Here is a 25,046-nt window from a genome sequence, read left to right on the forward strand (position 1 = left end):
TCAAGATTAGAGTCCACTGCTCTTAACTATTATACCACTGTGGACACAGTTTCTAGTATTTGTACATAAACACATGATTAAAGCTTAATGGTGTGTACCTGTGTATTCCTAAGAGATACATACTTCTTAAACCATAACCTTTAACTAACAAGGGAGATGTTATTCCACAAAAGAGTACACTGAATCTTCCCCATCCAAAAAACCAGAGGCTCTGAAAAGGCAACCAAGATGTCTCTTTCCTTTGACCTACTTATTTTTGCTTTGTAGGAGGGGGTCTGCTTCCCTTCCTCCATTCCAAAAGTGAGTTGCTAGCACTGTGGTGGCGAACCTTTGGCACTCCAGATGTTATGGACTGCAATTCCCATCAGCCCCTTCCAGCATGGCCAATTGGCCATGCTGGAAGGGGCTGGATAAGGAGAATATGTAGTCCATAACATCTCTGAGATGCAAGGTGCCCGCCAGTCTCACTGTGCTTAGCAGGAAAGAAGGTTTCCTCAAGCCTTCCAATGGCAATGAATGTAGCTGTTCAAAGGGAAAAAATTCCTCCAGTGGGCAACAGCACATAATCACTGGGGTGCTCTTGGAACACCCACACAATATTCTGTGAATATCCTAACCTAACTCCAATTGGTCTTTCTTGGTAGTTCCTCTCCCACCTTCTGGCCTGCATAAAGAGACTGGTGGATCTTCATTCTTGCTAGTGCCAGATGAACTATGTCTTGACTCATGAAAGTTTGTATCTTGAAAATATTTGTTGGTCGCTACGGTGCTATGGTGGACAGTGCCACCAATTCATGGCACCCCCATATGGTTTTTGAAGGCAAGGGCCAAACAAGGGGTTTGCCATTGCCTGCCAGTGGACTTCCTTGGCGATCTTCCATCCAAGTACTATCATGAGCCAATGCTGCTTAGCTTCAAAATTTAATAGCCACACAAAGATTACATTTAACCTGTGGATCTCTACTTATATTGACTAGAGCCAGCAGCTTAGTACAGTGGTTAAGAATGTTGAACTGGAATCTGGAAAATGTAGGTTCAAATCTCCACTGCGCCAGTCACATACTCTCAGCCTAACCCATCCACAGGGTTGTTACGAGAATAGAATGGAGGAAAGGAAAATTATGGAAGCCATTTTGAATCCCATTGGACAGAAAGGTAAAGTGTAAGTGAAACGAATTATTATTATTATTATTATTATTATTATTATTATTATTATTATTAGTATTATTATTATTATTATTATTAAGTCCCCCTTTTATTTAATAATAATAATAATAATAATAATAATAATAATAATAATAATAATAATAAATAAATAAATAAATAAATAAATAAATAAAAAGGAGGACTTCCAGACAGACTTTAGACTGCACATTTTGAAAATAACCTTGATTCCTGGGAATGGAAGTAGGGATGACCAGAGCAGAAACACTACCAGTCAACTGCAGAGAAGCAATAGGGCAGGAAGGAAAATCACTGAAGGAAGACCACCTCTAGTCAACATAAGAATGAACAGGCCCTGCAAATGCAGAGACTAAGAAAGAGCAGGTCCTGGTGGTGGGGAATATGAAGACAAACTGTACAGGTTGCACTGAAAGGAAGACGTTTGCTACTGATGGCAGTTTCACGTATTAAACTAGGAAACAACCTATTGGTAGCTCCATATGGCAGATATGCTTATAGCACATGTGTTAATATACATTTTGAAACATTAAGCTGTTTTCAGATACATGCTGAAAATGCAACCTATGGAATGGATCTGAGACATGAGAGATTAGAGTATTTTCAGCTACTGCAGAGGAAGAGTGGGAGGTTTTGTCTGGAAAGATTAGGCGGTCTGTCTTCCCAAGGAAAAACAATACTCTTCCCAGAAGGCCTGCATGTAATTTGGAGCCTCAATAGCACATCCCATATGTCACTTAATTAAATGTCTACTCCAACTAACTTCTTCCATCTTGAAGACGTGGAACAACTAACTAATCATAATGGTCTGCCTTAGGAATAAGATTACCTAGACTGGAGGTCTGAGAAGTCTTTGGACTTTTCCACACACGCAGTTTACCACAGATTTTCCTGATGGTCAAACCTTGCATCTTGGAAATGTTCTCTGTGAAATCATTCCACATGCCTCCTTTCACCCTGTCATTTGGGGTGTTTCCCCCCTTGGTCTCTTCAGTTGCATTTATGCCACACACTATTGCCAAAAATGTATTATTCCTGATAGTGGTGGGATGTCATCTGTGATACGTAAGAACAACACACACACCTTTTTTCTTTTGTGCAGGTGCTCTAGTATTACTGCGCAGCTACATTTTGAAGCGGCAATTCAAAAATGTCTTGGCCTCCATTTCTACTCCATTTCTACTCCCAACCTACAACAGAAGCCAGAAAAACTTATGGAGCAGGCCCCACTACCTGGAGGAATAAAAACACCCAGTCCACTCCCCTACACAATGAACCACATTTTCCAGTCAAATTTGATCTGCAGTAATGCAGTCCCCGATTACATGTAGCAATTACTCCTACTACTCTTTTCAACTGCCCTCAGCTTCACAATCATTCTCTGCCCCAACATCACACTGGTACTTTGATATGAAATTGACAAAGCTGATCCAATCATCCATGCTGCGCATCTCTGCCTGAACATTATGTGGCTAATTCCACGTGACAAAGATAAAAATAATTTAAAATCCTTTGGAAAACAGAAGAAGAGAGGGAGTAGAAAATGGCTGAAGGGGAGGCGGGGTAACTAAATGATGTTATGTTTGCGCAAAGTGGAAGTAAAATAAAAACTCTACTGGAGCGGGTACCATTATTTGAAGGAACAGAAATACCTAGCCTATCCTCCCACAAAGAACCACACTTTTGGCCAAATTAGAGCTGAAGTAATTCATGATTGTTATTGCAGCAGTCCCTTATCAACTTCCTCCTGCAAAAGCAACTTCACTTGTCAATTTCACTGCTCCTAACTGTGGACACAGTGTATCTTCACATTAACATTCCATCACTAAATTGAGATGAAATTGAAAATGCTGATATAATAGATCTAGTTTGTGTCTCTGCCCTAATATTACATTGTAGCCCCCTCCCTCCTGCTTGTTTGAATCTCAACCCTGCTTGTTTGAATCTCAGCCTGAACATTCCATTGAAAGTTCTATATGAAACAGACAGAGCTGATTCAATGACCATTCTTGTGAGTATCTCTGCATGAATGTTACATCCCTAGCTTGATATGACAAAGAGAATTGTGGTGAGGAGAAAATGGGTAAAGAAGAGGTTGGGAAGTTACATGGGTGTGTGGATAAAGGCCAGGTGTATGGTAAGGTGGAGAAATAAAGATTGTTTCAACATGATCAAGGGAAGCTGACTTGGAAATGAATAAAAAAATACAGCTATAAAAGTGCTCGGGAAAACAATGGAGGAAAAATGAAAGGAAAACTTTTCCAAAATCAAATGAAGAAAAAAACCCATATAGAATTAAATTTAAAAAGTAGAATTTAGCGGCAAGATACATAGTAAATGACTCATGTGGAAAAGGCTTATTATACCTTTTAAAGTTGCAAAGAAGTGACAACTTCTCCAGCTGCAGCTTTTCCCATTACTGCATGGCAGTGCTGGCAAAAGCCACATCTAGTGGAGTTTCTAGCAAAAGCAAAGTTCCTGCTGTAAAAAAAAGAGTAAACTTTGGAAAATATATACAGAATTTCCGAGTCCTGGTAGAATGGCTGTATGTTCATATAACCAGCCATTTTAAATGAACCTCTGAAACTAGACAGCTTTACGCTAGGAACTCATCCACTGAGCATAATAGGACAGGTAACCTTGGAAACTCCATTATGAGCACTGAAGAGTTCATTTGAATTGTCCAATTGTTAATCAAGTTCAGATGAAACCGAGAGAAGAACAATCTTTCCACTTTTATCCAATGGGAATGTTATTATTCCACAGAACAAGACTATACAAAGGAGTACTAGCTACTATGTCAGCTAAAGAACTAAAAAATAATTCAGAGGTTTGGAACACAAATGGGGAAAGGGAGCAATGAGAGAAATTGAGTTCTGGAAAAGACAGGATCATGTCCCTTACCTTAAATTTAAGTCTATAACTGTTCTACAGAATTTCTGAGATTGAAAGGGCACACCATCCTATTAAGTTCAGGAGACCAAAGGGAAAACCATGAAGTGTAAACAATAAAGTGAGAGAAACTTTCAGGTAGAAGGCTATCACTCTTCTAGTGAACAGTTATTGAACAGCTGCCAAATGCAAAAAGATATAATTACAATATGCTGGGCCTACTTACAGCTAAAGGGCTACTTACAGAAATTCAGGTCTTAGAATGAAGAAAAGGAAGACATCAGCTGGGAAATGGTGACATATTAGATTAGGTTAAAATTAGGTGCTTACTTCTACCACACAAGAAAGTTCCTAATTCCTATGAGTTTATCCATGCTGTGTTATACATTATGTGTTTCCACTCATGGGACTTCCTTCTTCATGGGGCCCCAAGGACAAAACCAGGGAACCAAAAGGAAGCATACTATTAGTGTGTCTATTAGTATATCAGACATCCAGGAATGGCTTAGGATGCATGCAACTGATCAGTGGACACACATGTAATTCCTTCCCAGGTAACTATTTTACTTACATGAATGACTTGTTACCATAAACTCACCTGCAATATGAAGATTTTCACTAACTTATGGAGTCTCAGTCCAACAGGCATCAAGGCCTGTGTTGGTTCAGGAGGGCTCTTCCATCTGAACCTCTACAAACAAGTTTGCTTCTCCCAACCCCACTAAACTGCTTCCTTGACAACAGTCTGTCAAAAGCAGCCATCTTGCCTCCATTCGCCAGCCTCTCTTGAGAATGAGTGAAGTTCCCCTCGGAGCATCACTCCTCCTGCCAAAAGCTGTACTAATACAACTTAAAACACGAGCAGGGATTTGCACAAGTTGCCTTGTGCGCTCTGTCCTTGCTTCTGCAAGTCCTTTCTACACTGGAGAACAATGTCTACCTATCCCACCCACACACATTTCCATGGTTACCTGAGTGGAAGTCTGTTGTGCTCCAGCACTACCTAGAGCAAGTATAGTTAAAACATGAGGCACTCCTCCTTCCCCGTGCAGAACAAAGACTCAAGTCTCTTGTATCTCATGCCAGTAGCATAAAAAGTGGTGGTGTGTGGGAGGAGAAAGGTATTACTTAATTAATATGTTAACTATAATCCCCTGAACACATATGAAGAAATATTTAGCTCCACTGCATTGTTTTATCCCTCCCCGCAAGCCATGAATGTTTTATTGTCCTTAAGGCAACATCTAGGCAGTCAAAAAAGGGCCGAAACCCTGTTCTAATCATCCACGTATCAGGTCCTGTGCAGAACAGATTAACACACATTTTATTTACCTTACCAAAAAAAGAAAAAATAGCAAGCATGATGCTGTTTGCATCAGGACAATTAAAAAAAACTGTTTAGTTAAAATAACTGGCCAAGTGAAGGAGATGAATCACATGCTACAAAAGAGACCACACATTTCTCCCGGGTCAAAGCACCCAATCTCTTTGTTAAAAATGTCCCTCCTGGCCCAAACTATGTAATCCAGTGAGATTCAAATTATTAAGCCCAGAGAACGGCTGGCCTTAGCAATTCATGCACTCAAAACATAAAAAGTTAAATTAATCCTCTTATACCTTTACTCACTGGTTTTAAAGGTATCTTGTCATTCCCCTAGAGACACCCTCACTATTTTCCTTATTTAAGCCTCAGTTGTATCCTTAGAATGGGCTTAGTTGCTTTTTGTATAGTATTCTGTGGGAGGGAACTTTAGTTAGACCCTGTCCCTTTAAGAAGCCCTCTAGAGGCAAAGCACTATAGCATTCTTCTTAGTTAGGAGTTCCTGTTTTACAGTGTGTTTTAGTTGAGGTGTCCGGGGAAGACTGGGGACAGCAATATCTCAGATGTTTAAGGTGTTAAAGATCCATGGTATTTGAGTAATCAAGTTTCGACAGAATTGCAAGGAAACAGAGTCCAGTTAGAGGACACCGGGAGAACTCAGAAGAAGCAGCAAGCAGCGCAGACTTCCTTTGAAGCAGTTAAGAAAAAGTTGGTGTCCACAAGTTCTTCAAACCATCTCCAATCGTTTCCAGCATCACAAGTATTCTTTCTTTAGTTAGGCTTCATGGGAGGAGTCAGAGTCCTAAACTTTCAGTACTATTAAACCATTTTTGAACTGTTGTTTATTTGTCTGCGGGTCTTACACTCTGTTCTGGCCAAGTGCAAGGCACCTGATTTTTGTTTGCTTGGAGAACAGAACACATCCCAAGGGGGAGATGCAGCAAATTGACACCTTCTCTGAGATCTACTGCCAGAGGGCTACTAACCAAAGCCTAACATAAGCCTCCAACACAGTTACTACCTCATACACCTCAGGAAAATAGACAAGAAAACACCCAAAGATATTACATAGAGCAAACTTTTCTAAAGTCTACTGGATTCCAATTGACAAACAACTTATGCATCATTTTCTTCTTTGCTCTTGCACTTCAAATACCTTGTGCCTGAATTTAGAAAGAGCCATCCAGGTGGTTAACATTTTTTTCAAAGAACACATGCCTTAAATGCAGACTTTGCCTACATTCAGATACTATAATACACAGTGCCTTGTGCAACAAATCTTCAATAACAACTTCTAGTTTAATTCCAGTTCAGTAACAGATATGTGATGAATTGAGACTCTCAAAAGCTTATACCCTGGAAATCTTGTTGGTCTTTAAGGTGCTACTGAACTTGAATCTAGTTCTTCCACTACAGAACACAGTAACCTGCCTGAAATCTGCACAGAAATTCCAATTTAACTGCTTCTTGGTCCATTTCCTAGGGTGAAAGGCATTTCCCCATACTGCCACCACTGCAGCCAGACAATTACAAGAGGTAGAGCTACTTAAAAATTGTGGTTTGAAAATTCAGATGTCAAAACAAACCGTAACTATTACAAACTGTGGTTAACAAAACAACAACAATCTATAGTTAAAATCTAAGTCTGGTACAAACCAAGAAATCCACAGAACTATCTCAGATCAGATCAAACTACGATTTGTAAACAACAGTTTATTGCCAATATCTGAACCTGGCCCTTGGTTCTAATGTTACTTGATTCTTGGAGAGATTCCAGAACACATAACACAGGAGATATATGACTTTAATAACACCTAAGAGAAACATTTTAATTAGCATACATATCTGAAAGTAAAGTGCTTAATGTATACTTGGATTTCCTAGAAAAACCAAGATCTAATTAAAACATATAGTCTGTTAGCCAAGAGTGATGATATTGCTAAGCTTTTTATAAAGTATTGTCACATAATGAGGTACAGACGTTTGGGACTCTTTATCCATTTCCTTAATCTTAAATTATAAAGCATGTGCTCTCTTTGTAACTGAACTGGCATTTACTACATCAATAGATTCTTTTTGCACTATTTTATTCTATGCCACAGTCAAAAAGCTGAAGACTGGTGAATAAGAAAATCCTACAAAATGGGATATGGCAGTATTACCCTTCCTTTGTAATCGGAATTAGGTTGTTCTGATCTACAGCTGTGATGGAAGTTGACAATATTGGTAAAACATACCACTGTGTGTGTGTGTGTGTGTGCGCGCGCGTGTGTGTAAAAATATATATCTGGTATGTAGGTTTCAGCTGCTATAGAATGGATGCCTGAAACAAGTGGTTCATCATTTAAACAGTGCCCGCTACATGCAGAGTGTCTACCTTCCATTCCTCCCAACAGAAGTTGATGGAAGCATCGAAGCTCTTGTCATGCTTTCATGAGAAAACTGTCCTCAAATGTATCCATAAACTTATAACACAAGCAACTTTTACAGAACTGAGAAAAGCGAATCCTTCTGCCTCACTCAATACTCTTATTAACTCCAGAGCTTGTGTCTCAGCACTGCAAATGTGCTTGGGTCAAAGGATTTGGTGGGTATGACTTATACTGCATTCATATTTGTAATTTCTTCCTGGCATCCCCCAATTTACATACTTTTTATGATAGGAAGGGTGTGACTGGAGAAAAGAGCACCTGGCCCTCTCTGATATGATTTGTATGTCTCAATTAAAACTCTGGCTGTGATGCAGAAACAGTGCCTACAACTGGAAACTGTATCACCCCCTTGTTAGCCAGGAGGTATGTTTGTCCTCTAGCAACAGGAGCTAAACAGAAGCAGCAGGAGCTAAAACCTAAAGCGAACATCACAGATCAAGTCTCAGAGGACAGCCATATCTTATATCTAATCTTCCCTCTGGTTCCAGTCCTGGCTGCTGCTGGTGCTAGCAAAGGAGAGAGACAATGGGCTTCCCTTTCCCTGTCTTTGTTTAGCAATCACCACTTTGGATCAGTCATCCACACCACTTGCTGCATGCACACCTCACCATCCCCTACACCTGACTCTCATCTCTCCCATGCCTACTTTCATTCCTTGAAGCCAATGGTGTGACTTTATGGTTAAACACCTTGGTAATTACCCTAACACAACAATCATAGTGGGGTTGCAGAAAGGAACAAATGCCACTTTTAGTACAGTATTACAAAACCCCAGTATTTGAACAGTGACTTGAGACCACTAAATTAAAGGGGGGAAAATCAAATGAGTCTAATGTGTATTTCATGCTGGACTGGACGTTTTTGCCCAGAAGTTGAATTTGGAAGTAAAGCTATAAAAAAGACTAATTTGCAACAAATGCCCTTTCACTTCTACATTAATTGTATCTTCAGATTTCAAGCATATTGTTTATCATATCTATCACTATATATGCTGTCAAAAATTGGTATTGTCTTGTTGGCTCTCATGATTGTTCAAGTATGTCAAATCAAGATGGCTTGTTCAGGTTTATCAATTACTTGTGCCAAAGCACAATAAACTTTCTACTCTGTCTTTCCAGCAATAAATACCACAGTGCAATTCTTTACATGTGCAAGTATTGCTGTGAAATATGTGTGTGCGTACATTCAGTCCACAAGCTCTGTGTTCATTACTCTTTTGCCAGAACCATTCCCTGTGATTCTGAAATGTGTCTGAGTATCACACATGCAAACTGTTAAGTTATGCGTGACTTCTCCCTGAGGACAGTATTATGCAAACAATATGAAACAACTGAGCAGGGTCTTGGATGGAAAAAAGTTGGAGGAAGATCCTTAATCGGGCTGGATCGTACCCGCATTTTGAGATGGTCACAAATGGCTTGGCAAGTGTAATGGAAAACTAATATTCTTTATGACTAGGCTATGAATGGGGATCACTGAAGACTCTCCAAACTGGAAAAAACTTCCTTCTGCAATGCGGTTGGGGTAGCTTAATTCCCAAGAGTCGCCCAAATGCTCACTCTTTGCTAACTGGTGCAACAGTGGCCAGTATCAAAAATCACAATAAAGTGTAACTATGAACATGAACCCTGAAAAAGTTGTATGTCTCCTCACAATACTCATCAATTCCAAATTTTAAACCAAAGTACTCATGTATTTTTGAAGCACGAAGATTAGGCTCACACACATATCTGTCCATGAATGAACAGGGCGAATAAGGCTTGAATGACCATTATCTCCTATCGAGACCTAAACTTAACCTTGGATTATTCAGAACAATCATTTCCCAAAGATAAGAACATAAGAACAAGCCAGCTGGATCAGACCAGAGTCCATCTAGTCCAGCTCTCTGCTACTCGCAGTGGCCCACCAGGTGCCTTTGGGAGCTCACATGCAGGATGTGAAAGCAATGGCCTTCTATTGCTCCCGAGCACCTACTCTGTTAAGGCATTTGCAATCTCAAATCAAAGAGGATCAAGATTGGTAGCCATAAATCGACTTCTCCTCCATAAATCTGTCCAAGCCCCCTTTAAAGCTATCCAGGTTAGTGGCCATCACCATCTCCTGTAGCAGCATATTCCAAACACCAAACACCAAACACTGTACAAAGAAACCCTGTCCTAACACTTTTCTCCAATAGGGAAACCAAGTTTCCATTAGATCACCCCGGTTCTATTAAAATATTCCTTGTAATAAACAGCCAAGTCTTTTGTACAAAGTTGAACAATCCCAGGCATCTGGTTGTTCAGGTGCTCAAAGTCTTCAAAATTTCAATCTTTGCAATACCAAGCAATATTTTGCAATGCTAAATCTCAGGGTGAATCAAGAATTTTGTACATTGCATTTAATTATTAGCAAAGATATTTAAAGGATCATATTTCTCTGTTACGGACAAAATAAAGCCAGTTGTGGGGCAGCTGCAGTATAAATTTTCAGTGCTGATGTAAGGAATGGCCGCATTCAGGATGACCTTCAGAGTGGCTATGGCAACTCAGCTCATTGTACATCTCATAACAGGAAACCTTGGCTGTACGATTCTGTTTCTGAAGCAACACGAAGAGCGGCACCCAGGATGAAAACACAGCTTTCCCCCGAGGATCCCCAAAGACTCCTTAAACATTGAATGCATCTATCATATTAAAAAATGCAAATGTTTTATATGAAACACTTCTCTGACTTATTCATTAGAATATTCATTATTATTCATTAGAATATTCATTAGACTTATTAATTAGAAATCTCCTGCCTAGGCAATGAGTGAGTACAAATCATTTTTAGATTCAAGTAAATGAACTGTTAAAACAATATTTAAAGTATTGAAAACATGCATTCAAAGATTTGATAATGCAACATATAGCAATATGCAACACAGTAATATCTGACTAAAAATCATGAAGATAGTTTCAGGTGGTTAGCCAAGTTGGTTTGCAGTGCAAGAACAGATTCATCCGATTTGACAAAGGGAGCTTTGCCTCTCAAAAGAAGTCTTTAAGACACTACTAGACTTGAATTCTACTAAAAACCACTATCCCAGCAATCCTAAAATGCTATGTTTGCAATATTATTCTTACTTGCAACTAATTGTAGGCACTTGTAGTCAGGGGCGTACCTAGGCAAACTGGCGCCCAGGGACAAAACCTGAGTTTGGCACACCCCCCCGCCCCGCCCGGCATATGGGCAGCCACCCTCCCCCACCATGACCAAACAATGTTTTTTTGTACCAGCTCACAAAACATCTCCCACTCCCAACAAAACATACATGGCTCTCTCCCCACCAACTCTTTTTCTAATTTCCTAGTCACAACAACCCTATCAGGTAGGTTGTTAGCCTGAGAAACAACTCCAAGCCAGTGCAAGTGGGTATTAAGCATGTAAATCTCTCACAAATCACCCCCAGCAAAACATTTACCAAACAAATGTCAGCATCATCTCTCACAAAACATCTCCAGTGGAATCCACCCCCAAACAGCATCACTTCCAATGGTGTTTAAACTAGGGAGCTCAGATTCTTCTTTTAAATCTACCTTAAAGGGAGAATCTGGGGTCCCCGGTTAAAACAAAATTGAAAGTGATGCTGTTTGGGGGTGGATTCTCCCCCACCCTGAAACAGCATCACTTTTGAGGGTTGGAGACTCAGATGAAACAAATACCAGATTCAGCTGGAATCTGGGCAAATTTGGGCACATTCGGACAAAAATTGTCCAATTATGTCCTGCCCAAATATGAACAAATGCAAATGCAAGGTATTTGGGTATGGGGGGGGGGTATTTTTGGTGTTTTTTCGGCCTGCAGGGAGCGCATTTTTAAAGCTAGCGGCACCATGATTTCAGGGCATCATCCTGAGACTGCCCTGATGATGCCATCGAAATTTGGTGATGTTTGGTTCAGGGGCAGCAAAGTTATGGACTCCCAAATGGAAAGCCCCCATCCCCATTGTTTTCAATGGGAGCTAACCTGAGATGGGGGCTACCCATTTGAGGGACTATAACTTTGATCCCCCTGAACATAACTTCACCAAACTTGGGTGGCATCATAAGAATAGTTAACAGATGATACCCTGAAATTTTGGTGTCACTCGCTTTAAAAATACATCCCTTCCAGGAACCCCACGACATTTGCCCAAGATTCTTTGTTTTGCAGTGACTTTGCTCCATTGTAGCTAATGAGGAATTTCTGAGGCAGGCTGCACATTTTTGAAGATAGAGGCACCAGACTTTCAAGGTGGCTCCAAGAGGCTTTGAGTAATAGCAACCAAGCTTGGTGAGCTTTGCTTCTGGAGTGGGGTGGGGAGTTGAGAGAGTTCTGAGAGAACTCAGCCCACAGGCTTTCATGTGCAGGAGTGGGGAAACGAGAAATAAATCGCTTTTGAGGGGCCCACAAGAATTGAGCTCCCAAGAAGCAATGGATGCTATTGGCCACTTGGGAGGAGCTCCCTCTTCCTTGGAGCCACTCCTGAAAGTCTGGTGCCTCTATCTTCAAAAATGTGCAGCTGCCCTACCACACTCCAGAAATTCCCTATTGGCTAAGCAAGCTGATGAGCAAAGTCACTGCAAAAACAAAGAATCTTGCGGCAAATGTCGTAAGGTGCCTGGAATGAGTGTATTTTTAAAGCTAGTGACACCAAATTTTCAGGGTATCATCTGTTAACTATTATTATGATGCCACCCAAGTTTGGTGAAGTTATGTTCAGGAGGACCAAAGTTATGGTCCCTCAAATGGGTAGCCCCCCATCTCCCAGGTTTACTCCCATTGAAAAACAATGGGGGGATGAGGATGAGAGCACACCCCTTTGGGGAGTCCACATAACTTTGCTTCCCCCTGAACCCGAAACATCAGCCAAACTTGGGTGGTATCATCAAGAGTTTCAATCTCATGGATAGTACCCCTGGAATTTTGGTGTCCGCTTAGCCTTAAAAATGCACCCCTGCAGGCCAGAATAATGAAAACACTTTAAAAAATTTAAAAACACACAATAGCGACCCTAATTCTAATGTTGGCCCCATGTAGCTTGCTTGACCAAAATGGGGCCGGGGATCACTAGGGTACCCCCTGTTCCTAGGCAGGAATGCCACTGCTTGTAGTAAATGGGAACATTAGAATACCAAAAAAGCTCATATATTGATATTTACTCTAAGCAATTAATTAATTAATTAATTAATTAAATTCAACTAACAGCCTCTTTGCCCGTTTTGTATTTTTGTAAGATTTTTTAAACTTTAAATGGCAAAATGGTGAATACAAGAAATATCTGGTGTGAACACACGTGTCACATAGTACACGTGTCATGGAATCCTGAATGGGCATAGTTTCCCACCAAACTTACACTCAGAAGCAAAACGAAGTTTGCTAAGTGTGTGAAAGAGGACTTTTGAGTGTGCTTAGCTTAGCATTCAGAGCAACAGAAACAGGTCCAAGGAGCAGCACAGTTTCTTACATTCATCCCCAGAAGCACCCACACAAACAAATAATCCTAACTTCTCTAATCCTGTGTGACTTTACTAGAAGGCAAGTTTCATTAAGTTCAACAGATTTACTCCCAGGATCTCGGAGCAACTTCAAGAAAACACAGAGGGAAAACTCAGTGGAGCCAACAACTTGATTCTTGTGTGGATGCACAGCAACCAGAGATATCTCACACAGCTAACTAAAGGTGACCAAAAGAATAACAAAGGTAAGAAGACCTTAATCCCATACAGGAAAACACACTCACATGCATGAAATTTTACTAACGCTTAAAAAAAAATCTTTCAAGGATTGCTGTGTGGGTTTGTGCCAATGTTCTTAACGGAAATATGATTAAACTTGTTGCTGAAACCTAATCACATTTTCTCCAAAGTAAGTGTCAGTGACATCAATGAGACTTAACTTCTAGGTCAATATGTTCACTGTTGGTTCTGTTAAGTATGAAGTCTAGCAACTCCAGTTTCATCAGACCTTCGCATATGAAGCACTTGTACATGACGTACGTGAGTTCTTGAATCCGTTTCTGCAATACACAAGGCCTTTCTTGCTTTTTTTTCCCACTGCATACAACAGAATTCTGTGTTCTAGGCCAGTGGGGGCGAACCTATGGCACGGGTGCCAGAGGTGGCACTCAGAGCCCTCTCTGTGGGCATGCGCAAACAGAGCAACCCCACCACACACACATCTAGGCTGGCCTGGGCCGCTGGGCTCGATTGTTAGCATTAAACCTAAGACCTAGTTTTGGAGAAGCAGTGTAGGTAACCCTGTTAAGTGCTGTTAAACCCCACGGATTTTCATGCGAAGAACTAAAGAACGATACTTTACCTGGGAGTAAGCTCGGTCGCTGGCAATGGGGCTTGCTTCTGAGTAAACCCTCCTAGAGTCATGATTCACCCGTTAGAAGAGTTACACGGTTGCTTCAAAGCAAAGCCACTGATGACCACCAAGTTTTTACTCCCAAGTAACGCATGCTTCGAAGCCAACCGTTTTTCCTAAACTAAAACTTCAGTATTCAGGTTAAATTGCCGTGCTGGCACTTCGCGATAAATAAGTGGGTTTGGGGTTGCAATTTGGGCACTCTGTCTCGAAAAGGTTCGCCATCACTGTTCTAGGCCATACCCATATTGGCCACTACCGTGGAGCTACTGAAACTTTCAGCAAAAACAAACCCCATGCTGGTAAGCTGCCTTATCGAAATAATGAAGGAAATGAATTTTCCCCATCCTGCAGCATTCTCATAAGCGTCCACTCACAACATTTAAATGGAATGTTCTGGATCCTACACTGTGGTTTCTCCTTGGACCCCCTCAGGTCAGACACTGCTTCCCTCTCCTTTTTATTTATAACGGTAGCCCCACAATGGGCAAAAGCGATGGACCTGTCTTTCTCTTCGATTCAAACTGCTTATCAAATTAGCCTTCTGATTCAACCTCAGCTGCAGTCCAGTTTGAAAGACCTTTCATAACATTTAGATAAGTGCGAAGTTTGCACCCCTCTGGTTCACTTAGTAATTTCAGTAGAACACTTTGAAGAGAACATGAGGCACAGGCAGACAGACATATTTAGAGAACACAAGAATTGCAGATAGACACATTTACCGAACACAAGAATTCAACTCAATCCAATCCCATTCTTCTTTAGAGGGAGGCAAGTCCCGCTGAGTTCACAGGGCAGCCTCAAGGAGCTCAGAAAACTGGGTCGGACGTATCCAAGCCAGAAGATGCCCATACATTTAACATCTGCAAATCACCATCACTGTGAACAAACGTTGGCATTTTTGTTTACATTTTAAATCTGCCAGCCATCATTGCTTTGAACAAAACTTCAAACTCTCTGGGCCAAGTTTTGCCCTGTCAGCCCAACATCACAGTCTTGGGCGGCACATAAGCGAAGAAGTAGCCAAGTCTGGCTAAGACGAAGAACAACACACAGGCAAGGCAAAGCAAAGAAGTGAGCACGGAAAAGGGGGTCGGAGGGGGAGAGGGTCGTGAGTTCCTACCTTGTTCGAGGCCATTTCGCTGACGGAGTGCCTGGTCTGCAAGGTTTCCAACTGGTCCAGGCACCAGTCCAGCTCCTCCAGGGTCTCGCTGGCCAGTTTTTGGTAGGCCTCCTCTGCGAAGAGATAGGGAAAGGGGTATTCAGTCCGCAAGCGTTTCACGGGGCTACCAGCCAGCTCCAGCGGGGCCATCCTGCCGTACCCAGCCACGGGGGGATGCCCGGTGCCCACACATGAGTGCTGCTCCTTCATATTGTTACGGCCGGGCAACGGGGAGAAAGGCGGGCTCGGGTCTCCGGCTGCCCCCAGCCTCTCGGGATCCAGGCCGGGCGAAGACAACTTTCGGAGGCGAGGGGAGCCGGGGAAAGGAAGGAAGGAAAGAAGGCAGTCCGCCGCCACTCCGTCGGGCGTCCGTCCCGCAGCTCGTGGCGCGCCGGCTGCAAGGAGCGCACGGGGCGCGAGCAGCCGCGTCTCCTCCAGTTTCTCTCCTGCAAGCGAGGAGAGACTCTGGGCGAAGCGCCTTCCCTCCCTGAGGCTGGAGGCAGGCGGCGGCGGCGGCGGCGGCACCTCCTCCTTCTCCTCCCCCCTCGCCCTTGGGAGCAGCTTCAGGCACGATGAATCAGAGCCGCGGCTGCCGGGTGCGCGCCCGCCGCCTTTCCTGTTTGCTCAAGTCGTGCAGCACAAGCTGCGCAAGCGAGTCCGGGAGCGGCAGCCCCCGTGGAAGGAGCTGTGAGGCGAAGCCCGCCTCGTCCCCCCGCCTTCCTGCCTCCCTTCCCCACGGAGGAATCTGCGCTTTCCCGCCTGGCCTGCCCCGACCGCCCCCCTCCTCTTGCGCTCAGTTTGGTTTTCATTTATTGTTCCAGTCTCAAGCGCCTCGCCGTTCTTTCCTTTGAACAGGCGCAGCCAGAGTGTGTTTTTGACAAAGCGATGTTTGTTTGTGTGGGGGGAACCTGAGGAGAGAAAGGGAAAAAGGGGGGGGAGCACAAAGCGGACAGTTCCCGCCCCCTTCCCCCCCCCCCCCCCTCCAGCGGTCGGAGTTTCTTCTTCGCCTGTCGCTTGAGACGTGGAGCGCCACACCGCGCCCTTTGGCCACCTGAAGGGCGCGCATGACGTCGACAAGAAATCCCCTTGCTTCACATCAGCCTCGCTCCTTATGTCACTGCAGGGTGGGGCGCCGGCGGGATGAGAAAATCAAACAGGATTAAGGCCTCTTAACCTTGGTGGGTCTTAGCCCAAGCCAAGCAGGGTGTAAGCGCCACTCTGGAGAAAGGGGGTCGGTTTTATGCAACCGTTGCGTGCCAGAGGGCGACTGCTGTGCCAGAGCAAGGACATACAGGCGGCTATGGGGCCACACAGACACATTCGCTTGGGCAGAAAAGTGACTTCGCATGAACGCCGCCCTAGATGGGGTGACGACAGCTCACCCTCAGCCTGCAAAAATGCTAGTTTCAGGTATCTGCCACTAGGCACAGACTTCATGCTTTTGGCATGCTGCTGTGAATCGTCTCTGTCTAGCACCTGCAGGGGTGTGTTAGGTCCTGCACGTGCAGCCTGTGTTGCCAGGTGCTGGAACCAGCTTTTTCTAGCACTTTTCCCCACCCACTGGACCAAGAGGCCTTTTGAGTATACCCAAATAATTAGCCAGGGCATGCTCCAAGGGCCATGAAATTTGCTCTGAGGGCACTTCTTAGTCGTCATTTTTAAAGGCTGAGAGGTATACTGTCGAGTCTATAAAATTTCAGAAACATCTGCTCAACAAGGCTTTGTCATGAGACATTTAAGTGTGTATGTGGGGGGACACCCCCCCCCACAGCTCCCACACTGACCTGACCCCTTATTTACTTACCCCTCTATAAACCATAAACTGTGAAGCTTTTCTTCAATTATCAGATCACATTATGTTTCATCCTCCAGTTACTCATAACGTAAATCACACCTTTAATATGCAAAATATTTTACAGTCTTTGGGTACAATCCAGCTAACGTTAAGCACTTTTAAAGCCTGCACTGACTTTAAAGCATGCCATTAAATCTTCCCCTGAAATCAATATGACTGAGTTGTGCTTAACTTTGACCGGACCATGCCTGTAATCTCTTTTGGCCTCTGTAAAATCCTGGGGGACAGGCTGTATTCTCACATTTCAGAGAGGGAACTGAGGTCACCCAACAGTTGAGGTGAGGTTTAGGCCTAGGTTTCTCAGAACTGTATCACACTGTCCACCAGACCACACTCAATCTGTTTACAGCTTGGTCCCTATTTTCTTTAGGATACTCCCATACATCCTGAAAATTACAGCTAATATTTGCACAAGTCAATTTTGACGTGATGCGTATATGTTAATTTAGCAAAGATTCAGTAGGAAAGGCATTTCTAAAATTTTCAGTATATTTACTTTAAACCAAATCCCTGGAGGAAGGTGTGTGCATTATATATGCACCATGCACAGTTTGTTTTGGAAGAAGGAGGAAAAATTATCTTTCAGTGCGGTACCTTAGCAACTCCACCCCAAACTCCAAAAAGAGTGTGTCAAGTGGCAATTAGAGGAGAGAAACCTGGAGGTTAGGAGTAAATCTTAGCCAGGACTGACAAAGGCTGAGCCTCTAAACATATTTTGACCACCAAGAGTCAACTCTGGAAAATAATTTAAAATGCCCCTGTATTTCTGCATTTTTCCCCACCACCACTTTCTCTCTCACTTCTAAGTAGCAAAGGTTAAAGCTGAGATATTGAGGGACATGAACAGGCTCCTCAGTCAGAGGCTGAAGTAATCTTCAGTATCTCCAAAGTGTTGTTTACAGATTGCTTCTGGGAACCCCGAAACACAAAGTTGACAGCACTGCAGTCCGTAGATGGTAGTACCTGTGAACCTTTTAGAATGCAAGCTTGAAATATTTGGAAGTGTGTGTGTGTTCTGGGCTTTCTAACTTGGCACAGGGGAATGGCAGGCAGTACAAGCAATGTAGGAAAATGAGAAGTCCTCAATACTTTAAACACCCCTTCTAAATTTCTCTAGATGACATTTAATGCAATTACCAAAACATAGGCCACTTTTAAGGAATGTTCCGCGCTGACTAACCGCTGCTGCATATTAATGTACATTTTGCTGGGTTTTATACATGCTTCAGCAACACAATCCATACATAAATAACCAAGGGAATGCCTCAGTACATATGAACAATAAATGCTTGTCTATATTACAAAGGGACTGCCAAATGTTGCAGGATTTTTCTCCTCTGGAACAACTTGGAGCTTGGACAGAAATGCATTAACAGAACAACACAGCGGGAACTGCCAAGCTTTGCCCATTTAACTATGTCTCCAGAATCACTTCATTACAGCATTAACAAAACTCCAAGGCATTCACCTCTCCAGTAACCCTCAGATATGCAGATGCTAGTTGAGGCACAGGCAAATGTTTTGACTTGAGGACCACATCTCAGCTTCCGTGTGACTTTTGGGGCGCTGGACATCAGGCCTTCTTGTTTGTAGCACTTGATACCCATGGGCTGGTGTGACAAGCCTTTTTTCCTACTGAGGGAATCTAGGTTCATTTGGAACTATTAACCTTTCCCTCCGTTTCCAGGTGCTGCTGTGAGGTAAGTTTTGGCGTGCAGGAGACTACTGAGATCAGTGAGGCTGGATTAATATATAAACAATTAAGAAGATTTATTTATTAATGGGTTGATTTTAAAGAAACTAATCTGCAGCACAGGTTCCCAGGTAGACAAAGTAGAAACCTGCAAAATGCAGCTGGCTGAAAAAGTAGTCGGGTGGGAACTACACTTCCCAGGAGACCTTGCAAGCGAGTTGGGGCTCACAAGGTCTCCTGGGAAGTGTAGTTCCCACCAGGCTGCAAAAAGCAGCTGGCTAAACTTAGGTAAGTTGGGGCGTGGGTGGGTGGGGGGCAGTGTGCCATGGGGGGGGGGCGGGCCCCTAGCGCCATTTTGCCCAGGGTGCCATTTCACACACACACCTCACACCACTGGGTGTGTGTGGCCATATTTCAAATAAAATTTGCCTTATTGCATGTTTTTCTATCTGATATATTTCTCACAAATGTGAAATATATATAGCCAGAAAAGCTTTGATTTTTTTTTCCAATGCAGGTGGCATTACTCCTTGCCTACAATGTTGACAGAGAGAAATTTTTCTTTCTTTCTCACAATACTAGAACCAGGGGCCATTCATTGAAAATGCTGGGGGGAAGAATTAGGACTAATAAAAGGAAACACTTCTTCATGCAACGTGTGATTGGTGTTTGGAATATGCTGCCACAGGAGGTGGTGATGGCCACTAACCTGGATAGCTTTAAAAGGGGCTTGGACAGATTTATGGAGGAGAAGTCGATTTATGGCTACCAATCTTGATCCTCTTTGATCTGAGATTGCAAATGCCTTAACAGACCAGGTGATCGGGAGCAACAGCCGCAGAAGGCCATTGCGTTCACATCCTACATGTGAGCTCCCAAAGGCACCTGGTGGGCCACTGCGAGTAGCAGAGAGCTGGACTAGATGGACTTTGGTCTGATCCAGCTGGCTTGTTCTTATGTTCTTATGTTCATCCTATATGGGACTGTGGCTACTGAGGCTGCCTCAACTGTATTGATCTTGTGCTGAATAAGCCAAGTTCTCCCAGGTTTGGAGGAAAACACATCAGCAAATTCAGCCAAGACAACGTTCACCTGTACCAGCTGTTCATCAGTAAGAGTAGAGGAAATGTTTACATTCTCAACTCTATACCTAGATGAGGCTTACCCTATTCCGTCCTGCTTCGCCCTCTTTATGAGGTAGGAGTGCTATTTGACATCTTTCAAAGTAGGGTTTTAACATATTAACATTGTACAGCTTGTTTTTATCACCCTCAGGGAACAAGTTCACAAGGTAGTTTACATCCGTTATCTTAGCCACACTTGCAAAAGGCTCTTCCCAGGCAGCTTGCAATTTGTTTTCTTTTTTAGGTTACAAAACCAATACTCCGTCTTCTGGTTCAAAACATCTCTCTGCACCTTTGCAGTTCTTTTGCTGGCAAGAAGAAGATTCTCGCTTGCCAGCATTTCACACAGGGTAAGTCTATAAGTCTTTCACCTGTTGCATGATGATCTCCGGTTCAGGAATGTCTTTTCTTCTCATGCTTATCTGATGATGTCAAGGGGTCCTCACCCCTGCTGACCACATAAGAGTTCAAAGGGGCTGAACCCAGTGCTCTACTGTGGAACTTCTCCATAGGTAAACAGCATATGTTGTAGGTGTGTGTCCCAGTCATCTGGCTGGGTTGCAATATATTATTCACTCATTTTCCCCAGAGTTCCATTGAACCTTTCTGTAAGCCATTTGCTTCTGGATTATATGAAGTGGAAGTCAGGTGTGTCTCATGTCCCAAAGTTGCTGAATTAGAGTGGACATAAAGGAAGTCCCAAGGTCACTCACAATCTCCTTAGAAAAATCTGCAGAAAAGAGACTGCAGGGCATCTGCCACTGTTTGTGCCTCAATGTTGCCCAAAGCACTGCTTCAGGAAATCTTGTAGCAAAGTAAACTAGTATCAAGCTGTATCTATGTCCCCTTCTGGTGGGCTTTTTCAATGGAACAATGATGTCAATTCCCACACCAGTAAATGGTACTCCCATTATTGGCAGAGACTTTTGGTTCATAATTTGGCAAAGATGACACATTTTGAAGAGATCTGCCACATTTCTTACTTTTCTAGGCCAATAAAAGCTTTGGATCAGTCTTTGCTTGGTCATAAGCCCTTCCCAAGTGACTTGCAAACGGGGTCTCATGCCACTGACAGACTTGTACTATTGTGGGGCAATCAGTTGTCTGATTTTCCCTTGGGAGGGTAGAAAAGTATCCTGTCTGTCACAGCCAGATGTGCTTTCAAGCTGTTTGTCCACATGTGCTCCAGCCAGTGCAAAAAAAAAAGTACTGTGGCTTTTACGAAGGGGACTTTCCTAAGGTTTTTTTTTTAATGGACTGAAGGGGAATCTGTGATATTTGCAACTGAATGCATGTCACAGATAAGTAGTTGTCAATTTCTTTCTGAACAATAAGTAAAAAGGCTGCAGATGAAAAAGAGAACTGACTAGCCAATTCACAAGGTGTGACATCTACGGTGGCCAGCGCAGATGGGGAAATCCCTGGAGATTTTGTGGATGGAGCCTGGGAAGGGCAGGGGAGATATACCTCAGTAAGAACATAAGAAAGAACCTGCTGGATCAGACCAGAGTCCATCTAGTGGCTCTCCAGATGTTCAGGAACTACAATTCCCATCAGCCCCACCAGCATGGCCAATTGGCCATGCTGACAGAGGCTGATGGGAATTGTAGTTCCTGAACATCTGGAGAGCCGCAGGTTCCCTACCCCTGATCTAGTCCAGCACTCTGCTACTTGCAGTGGCCCACCTGGTGCCTTTGGGGGCTCACATGCAGACTGTGAAAGCAATGGCCTGCTGCTGCTGCTTCTGCTGCTGCTGCTGCTGCTCCTGATCACCTGGTCTGCTAAGGCATTTGCAATCTCAGATCAAGGAGGATCAAGATTGGTAGCCATAGATCAACTTCTCCTCCATACATCTAGCCAAGCCCCTTTTAAAGCTATCCAGGTTAGAGGCCATCACCACCTCCTGTGGCAGCACATTCCAAACACCAATCACACGTTGGGTAGGGTATAATGATAGGGTATAATGCTATAGAGTCCACCCTCCAAAGCAGCCATTTTCTCCAGGGGACTGATCTTGGCCATCTCTAGCCTCTGGCATAATGGGGTGCAGGATAATAGCACCACCTCTGTCTCATCAAGAACAGTGGGAAGGAAAGGTCTGTCTGGCTCCAACTGAAATGCTGGTTTTTGTTCTGCCAGACTGAGCTCCTTCCTCTGTCTCATCCCTCATTCCTCTTCCGTGGTGAATCTTCTGAATTTGTAAACCGAAGGGGAAGGGGATAGCTGCAATCCTAAGGACACTTTCCTAGGAGTAAGAAAAAGAATGAGCCATCAAGTAGCGACCAACTAATTTTGATTCCAGCCATGGGTGTTCTAGATCAGATGAGCAGAGGTGGTTTGCCACTGCTGTTGACTTCCTCTGTGTAGCAACTCTGGTCTTCTCTGGTGGTCTCCCATCCAAGTACTGACCATGGCCAGCCCTGCTTAGCTCTCAAGCCCTGACAAGCTCAGACCAAACTGGGCTATTCAGCCTTGGAATAAGCCCCACTGAAAATATGAGACACCTCCTAGAAGACCTTTTCAGGATTATTTCCAGTGTCTCTTGACTGATGAGAGACACTTTGAGAGGCAATTGTGTGAAAACAAGAAGATGACTATGGTAACTTTTATCCCTTAAGCTCTCAAGAAAATGGTTTTGGGATTGAAGTCCCCCTGATATACATCCTTGGAGTAGAAAGTTCTCAAGGTTCTACCAGGAACATGTCTAGACAAAAGTACTGATTCTCATATTGGTATACATTTTAGAATAAGCATGAACAAAAAGAAAAGACAGCTGGGGGTGATATAGTTACTCTCAATGTGGTGGTTTCAATACAGATAAAGCACATACTAAAGAAGTTCAGGGGAATCCAGACTAGTTGGTGATTTATTTGGTTCCTTAATGGACTTCAGCCTAGCTTTCAACACTCCTCAAAGTTTAGATGTTGGGAAATTCAGACTTCTCTGTCACAAGTGTCTATCCTTTGTGGCCAGTGAAAACTTTTTGAGTTAATAAAATAAAATGTAAAAGTTAAATGTTTGTGACAATCTGTGACAGTGCAGCATTTCTACTGAAAATCCATGTGGACACAAGAAGCTGCTTTCCACTAAGTCTGAAGCACAGAAAAGTCCCACCTCCAGCATGTGAGATTTTTTTTTAAAGTAGAGAAGTTGGGAGCTAAACCTTGGAATTTTCTGCATGCAAAGCAGGTGCTCAGCTACTGAATTATGCCCCCATATCCCACTTCCTCAGTAATATTAAAATACATTACCGAAACACTTAGATTCATATAAAATGACTTCCTAAGGGAGCATAAGAACATTCTAAGGATCTGAGAGCACTTCAGTTATCATTATTACACTCATGGTAAAGTGGTGCACGATCCTACATTACGGAAATTTATAAATAGTTCTACAGCTCATTACGTTGGCAGGTATTGTAAAAGACAGGTAAGTGGCAGGTCTTTAGATTTCTCATCAGAACTGAACAACCTGATGACCAAATCTAATCTCAGTCACTTCAGTGGGAATTCGTAGAACATCTGTACAACTGTACAATGGCAAAAGAATTCTGGGAACTCATGTGCTAGCTAACCAGACTTGGACTTCTTCCAGATATCTCAACAATAGGTGTCATCACAACATAATACAGTTCAATTCTAACTGTTCACAACAAATTTGTCGCTATGCTCATGTATACCCCTCACTCCTGCCTCCTTTTCCCAGGGGTGGAAATAAGCCAATGCAGGTCAGTATGGAGTGTTATGATTTGGGGCCCTAAGGTGGATGGAGAGGGAGAGAAACCCAGCAATATGACAGGAAGCCATCTGGGCAGCCCAGGAATGGGAACTAACCTGAATCCCCAAGCATGTGTGATCCATGTAGAAAAAAAATGCAAATGATGGAAATGAAGTTGAAGAAGATGGACCTTCAGGATGCTGAGAGAAAGTGGGCCCATGAACACAAAATTTTACTTTAGTAGCACCAAGCCTTTATTGGCATATAATGAACACAAATTGCAAAGAATTAGACTTGAGGCAGGCCAGTGGTGGAATTGTGTATGTGGGGACTCAGCAGCCAGATCCTTCTCCCTCCACCAACCTAGAAAAGTGGATTTCAAGAGACTGTCCTGGCACGTGAAGGACAATGATGTAGAACTGTTTCTGGTGAACTTAAAAGAGGCCTGTGCAGATCCGAGCCTCGCCAGGACAGAGTTTCTATGAGTTTTGAGACCGCAAGTTGGAGGGAAATTGCTGGCTTTTCTAGGGGAAGTGGAGCCAAACCAGATGCAGGATGTTGATGCTTTCAGAACTAGAGCATGCACACATTTTGGCCTCTCAGCAGAACTGTACAAGGAGACGGCTCACAGAACGCAGAGAGGCAGGCAAAGTTTGGGACAATTTTTCTGTTTGTGCACAGAGATGGCTAAAGAGATGGTTGCTTGGAGAGCAGGCTCAGACCATCAACAACTTTGTGAATCTGCTGGTGAAACAGACTCCGTTTGATGCTTTGCCTAAGCTCCTGAGAGAAGGGGACAAGCTGAAAGACCCTCAGGACTTGTTTGCAGTGGCCAAGGAAACGGACAAGCTAGAATTGTTGTTCAGAAAGGTCAAAGGAAGACATAGAAACAGGGTAGGCATGACTAGGACAAGGTTCCCCAGCTGCAAGCTTCTTGCTATCCCACACCTGCCCATCCTAAACCCACCAGCCCACCCAGAAGACCGGAAGACCATCCATCTGTGCAGGGACTGCCCAGAGAAGACTCAGCCCTAAGCAACTCGCTTCCATGAAGAGTATCTTCCTCTGTCCCAAGAGGGGAGGGGAAGGATGTCCTCTCCAGCTGCTGGAGGAGGAAACAGAAGTTGATAGGCAGAAGATGATGGGCATGGAGATATACAGGAGCCACAATCTCTTCTATCCATTGCAGCTTAATCAACATGAAATGAATATATTCTGGCGAAACTGTTCAGGAGTCTTATTTATAAGTTGTCAAAGGCAAAGGACTAGGGTTTGTGTAGGGGGTGTAAG

General features: G+C 43.3%; 1 protein-coding gene across 6 annotated transcripts in view; it reads right to left on the reverse strand.

Moving 5' to 3' along the window:
* Positions 1–25,046, reverse strand: part of PDE4D (phosphodiesterase 4D) — a 565,399-nt gene that overhangs the window by 51,831 nt on the left and 488,522 nt on the right. For 5 of the 6 annotated variants that reach the window (XM_048504158.1, XM_048504156.1, XM_048504160.1 and 2 more), the window contains exon 6: positions 15,329–15,441. The exons of the other annotated variant lie outside the window; for it this stretch is intronic. In XM_048504158.1, the coding sequence (XP_048360115.1) occupies positions 15,329–15,441 (113 nt within the window). The remainder of the gene's footprint in view (positions 1–15,328; positions 15,442–25,046) is intronic. 6 annotated transcript variants of the gene reach the window in all.

This window comes from Sphaerodactylus townsendi, linkage group LG07, assembly GCF_021028975.2.
Source record: "Sphaerodactylus townsendi isolate TG3544 linkage group LG07, MPM_Stown_v2.3, whole genome shotgun sequence".
Lineage (NCBI taxonomy): Eukaryota > Metazoa > Chordata > Lepidosauria > Squamata > Sphaerodactylidae > Sphaerodactylus > Sphaerodactylus townsendi.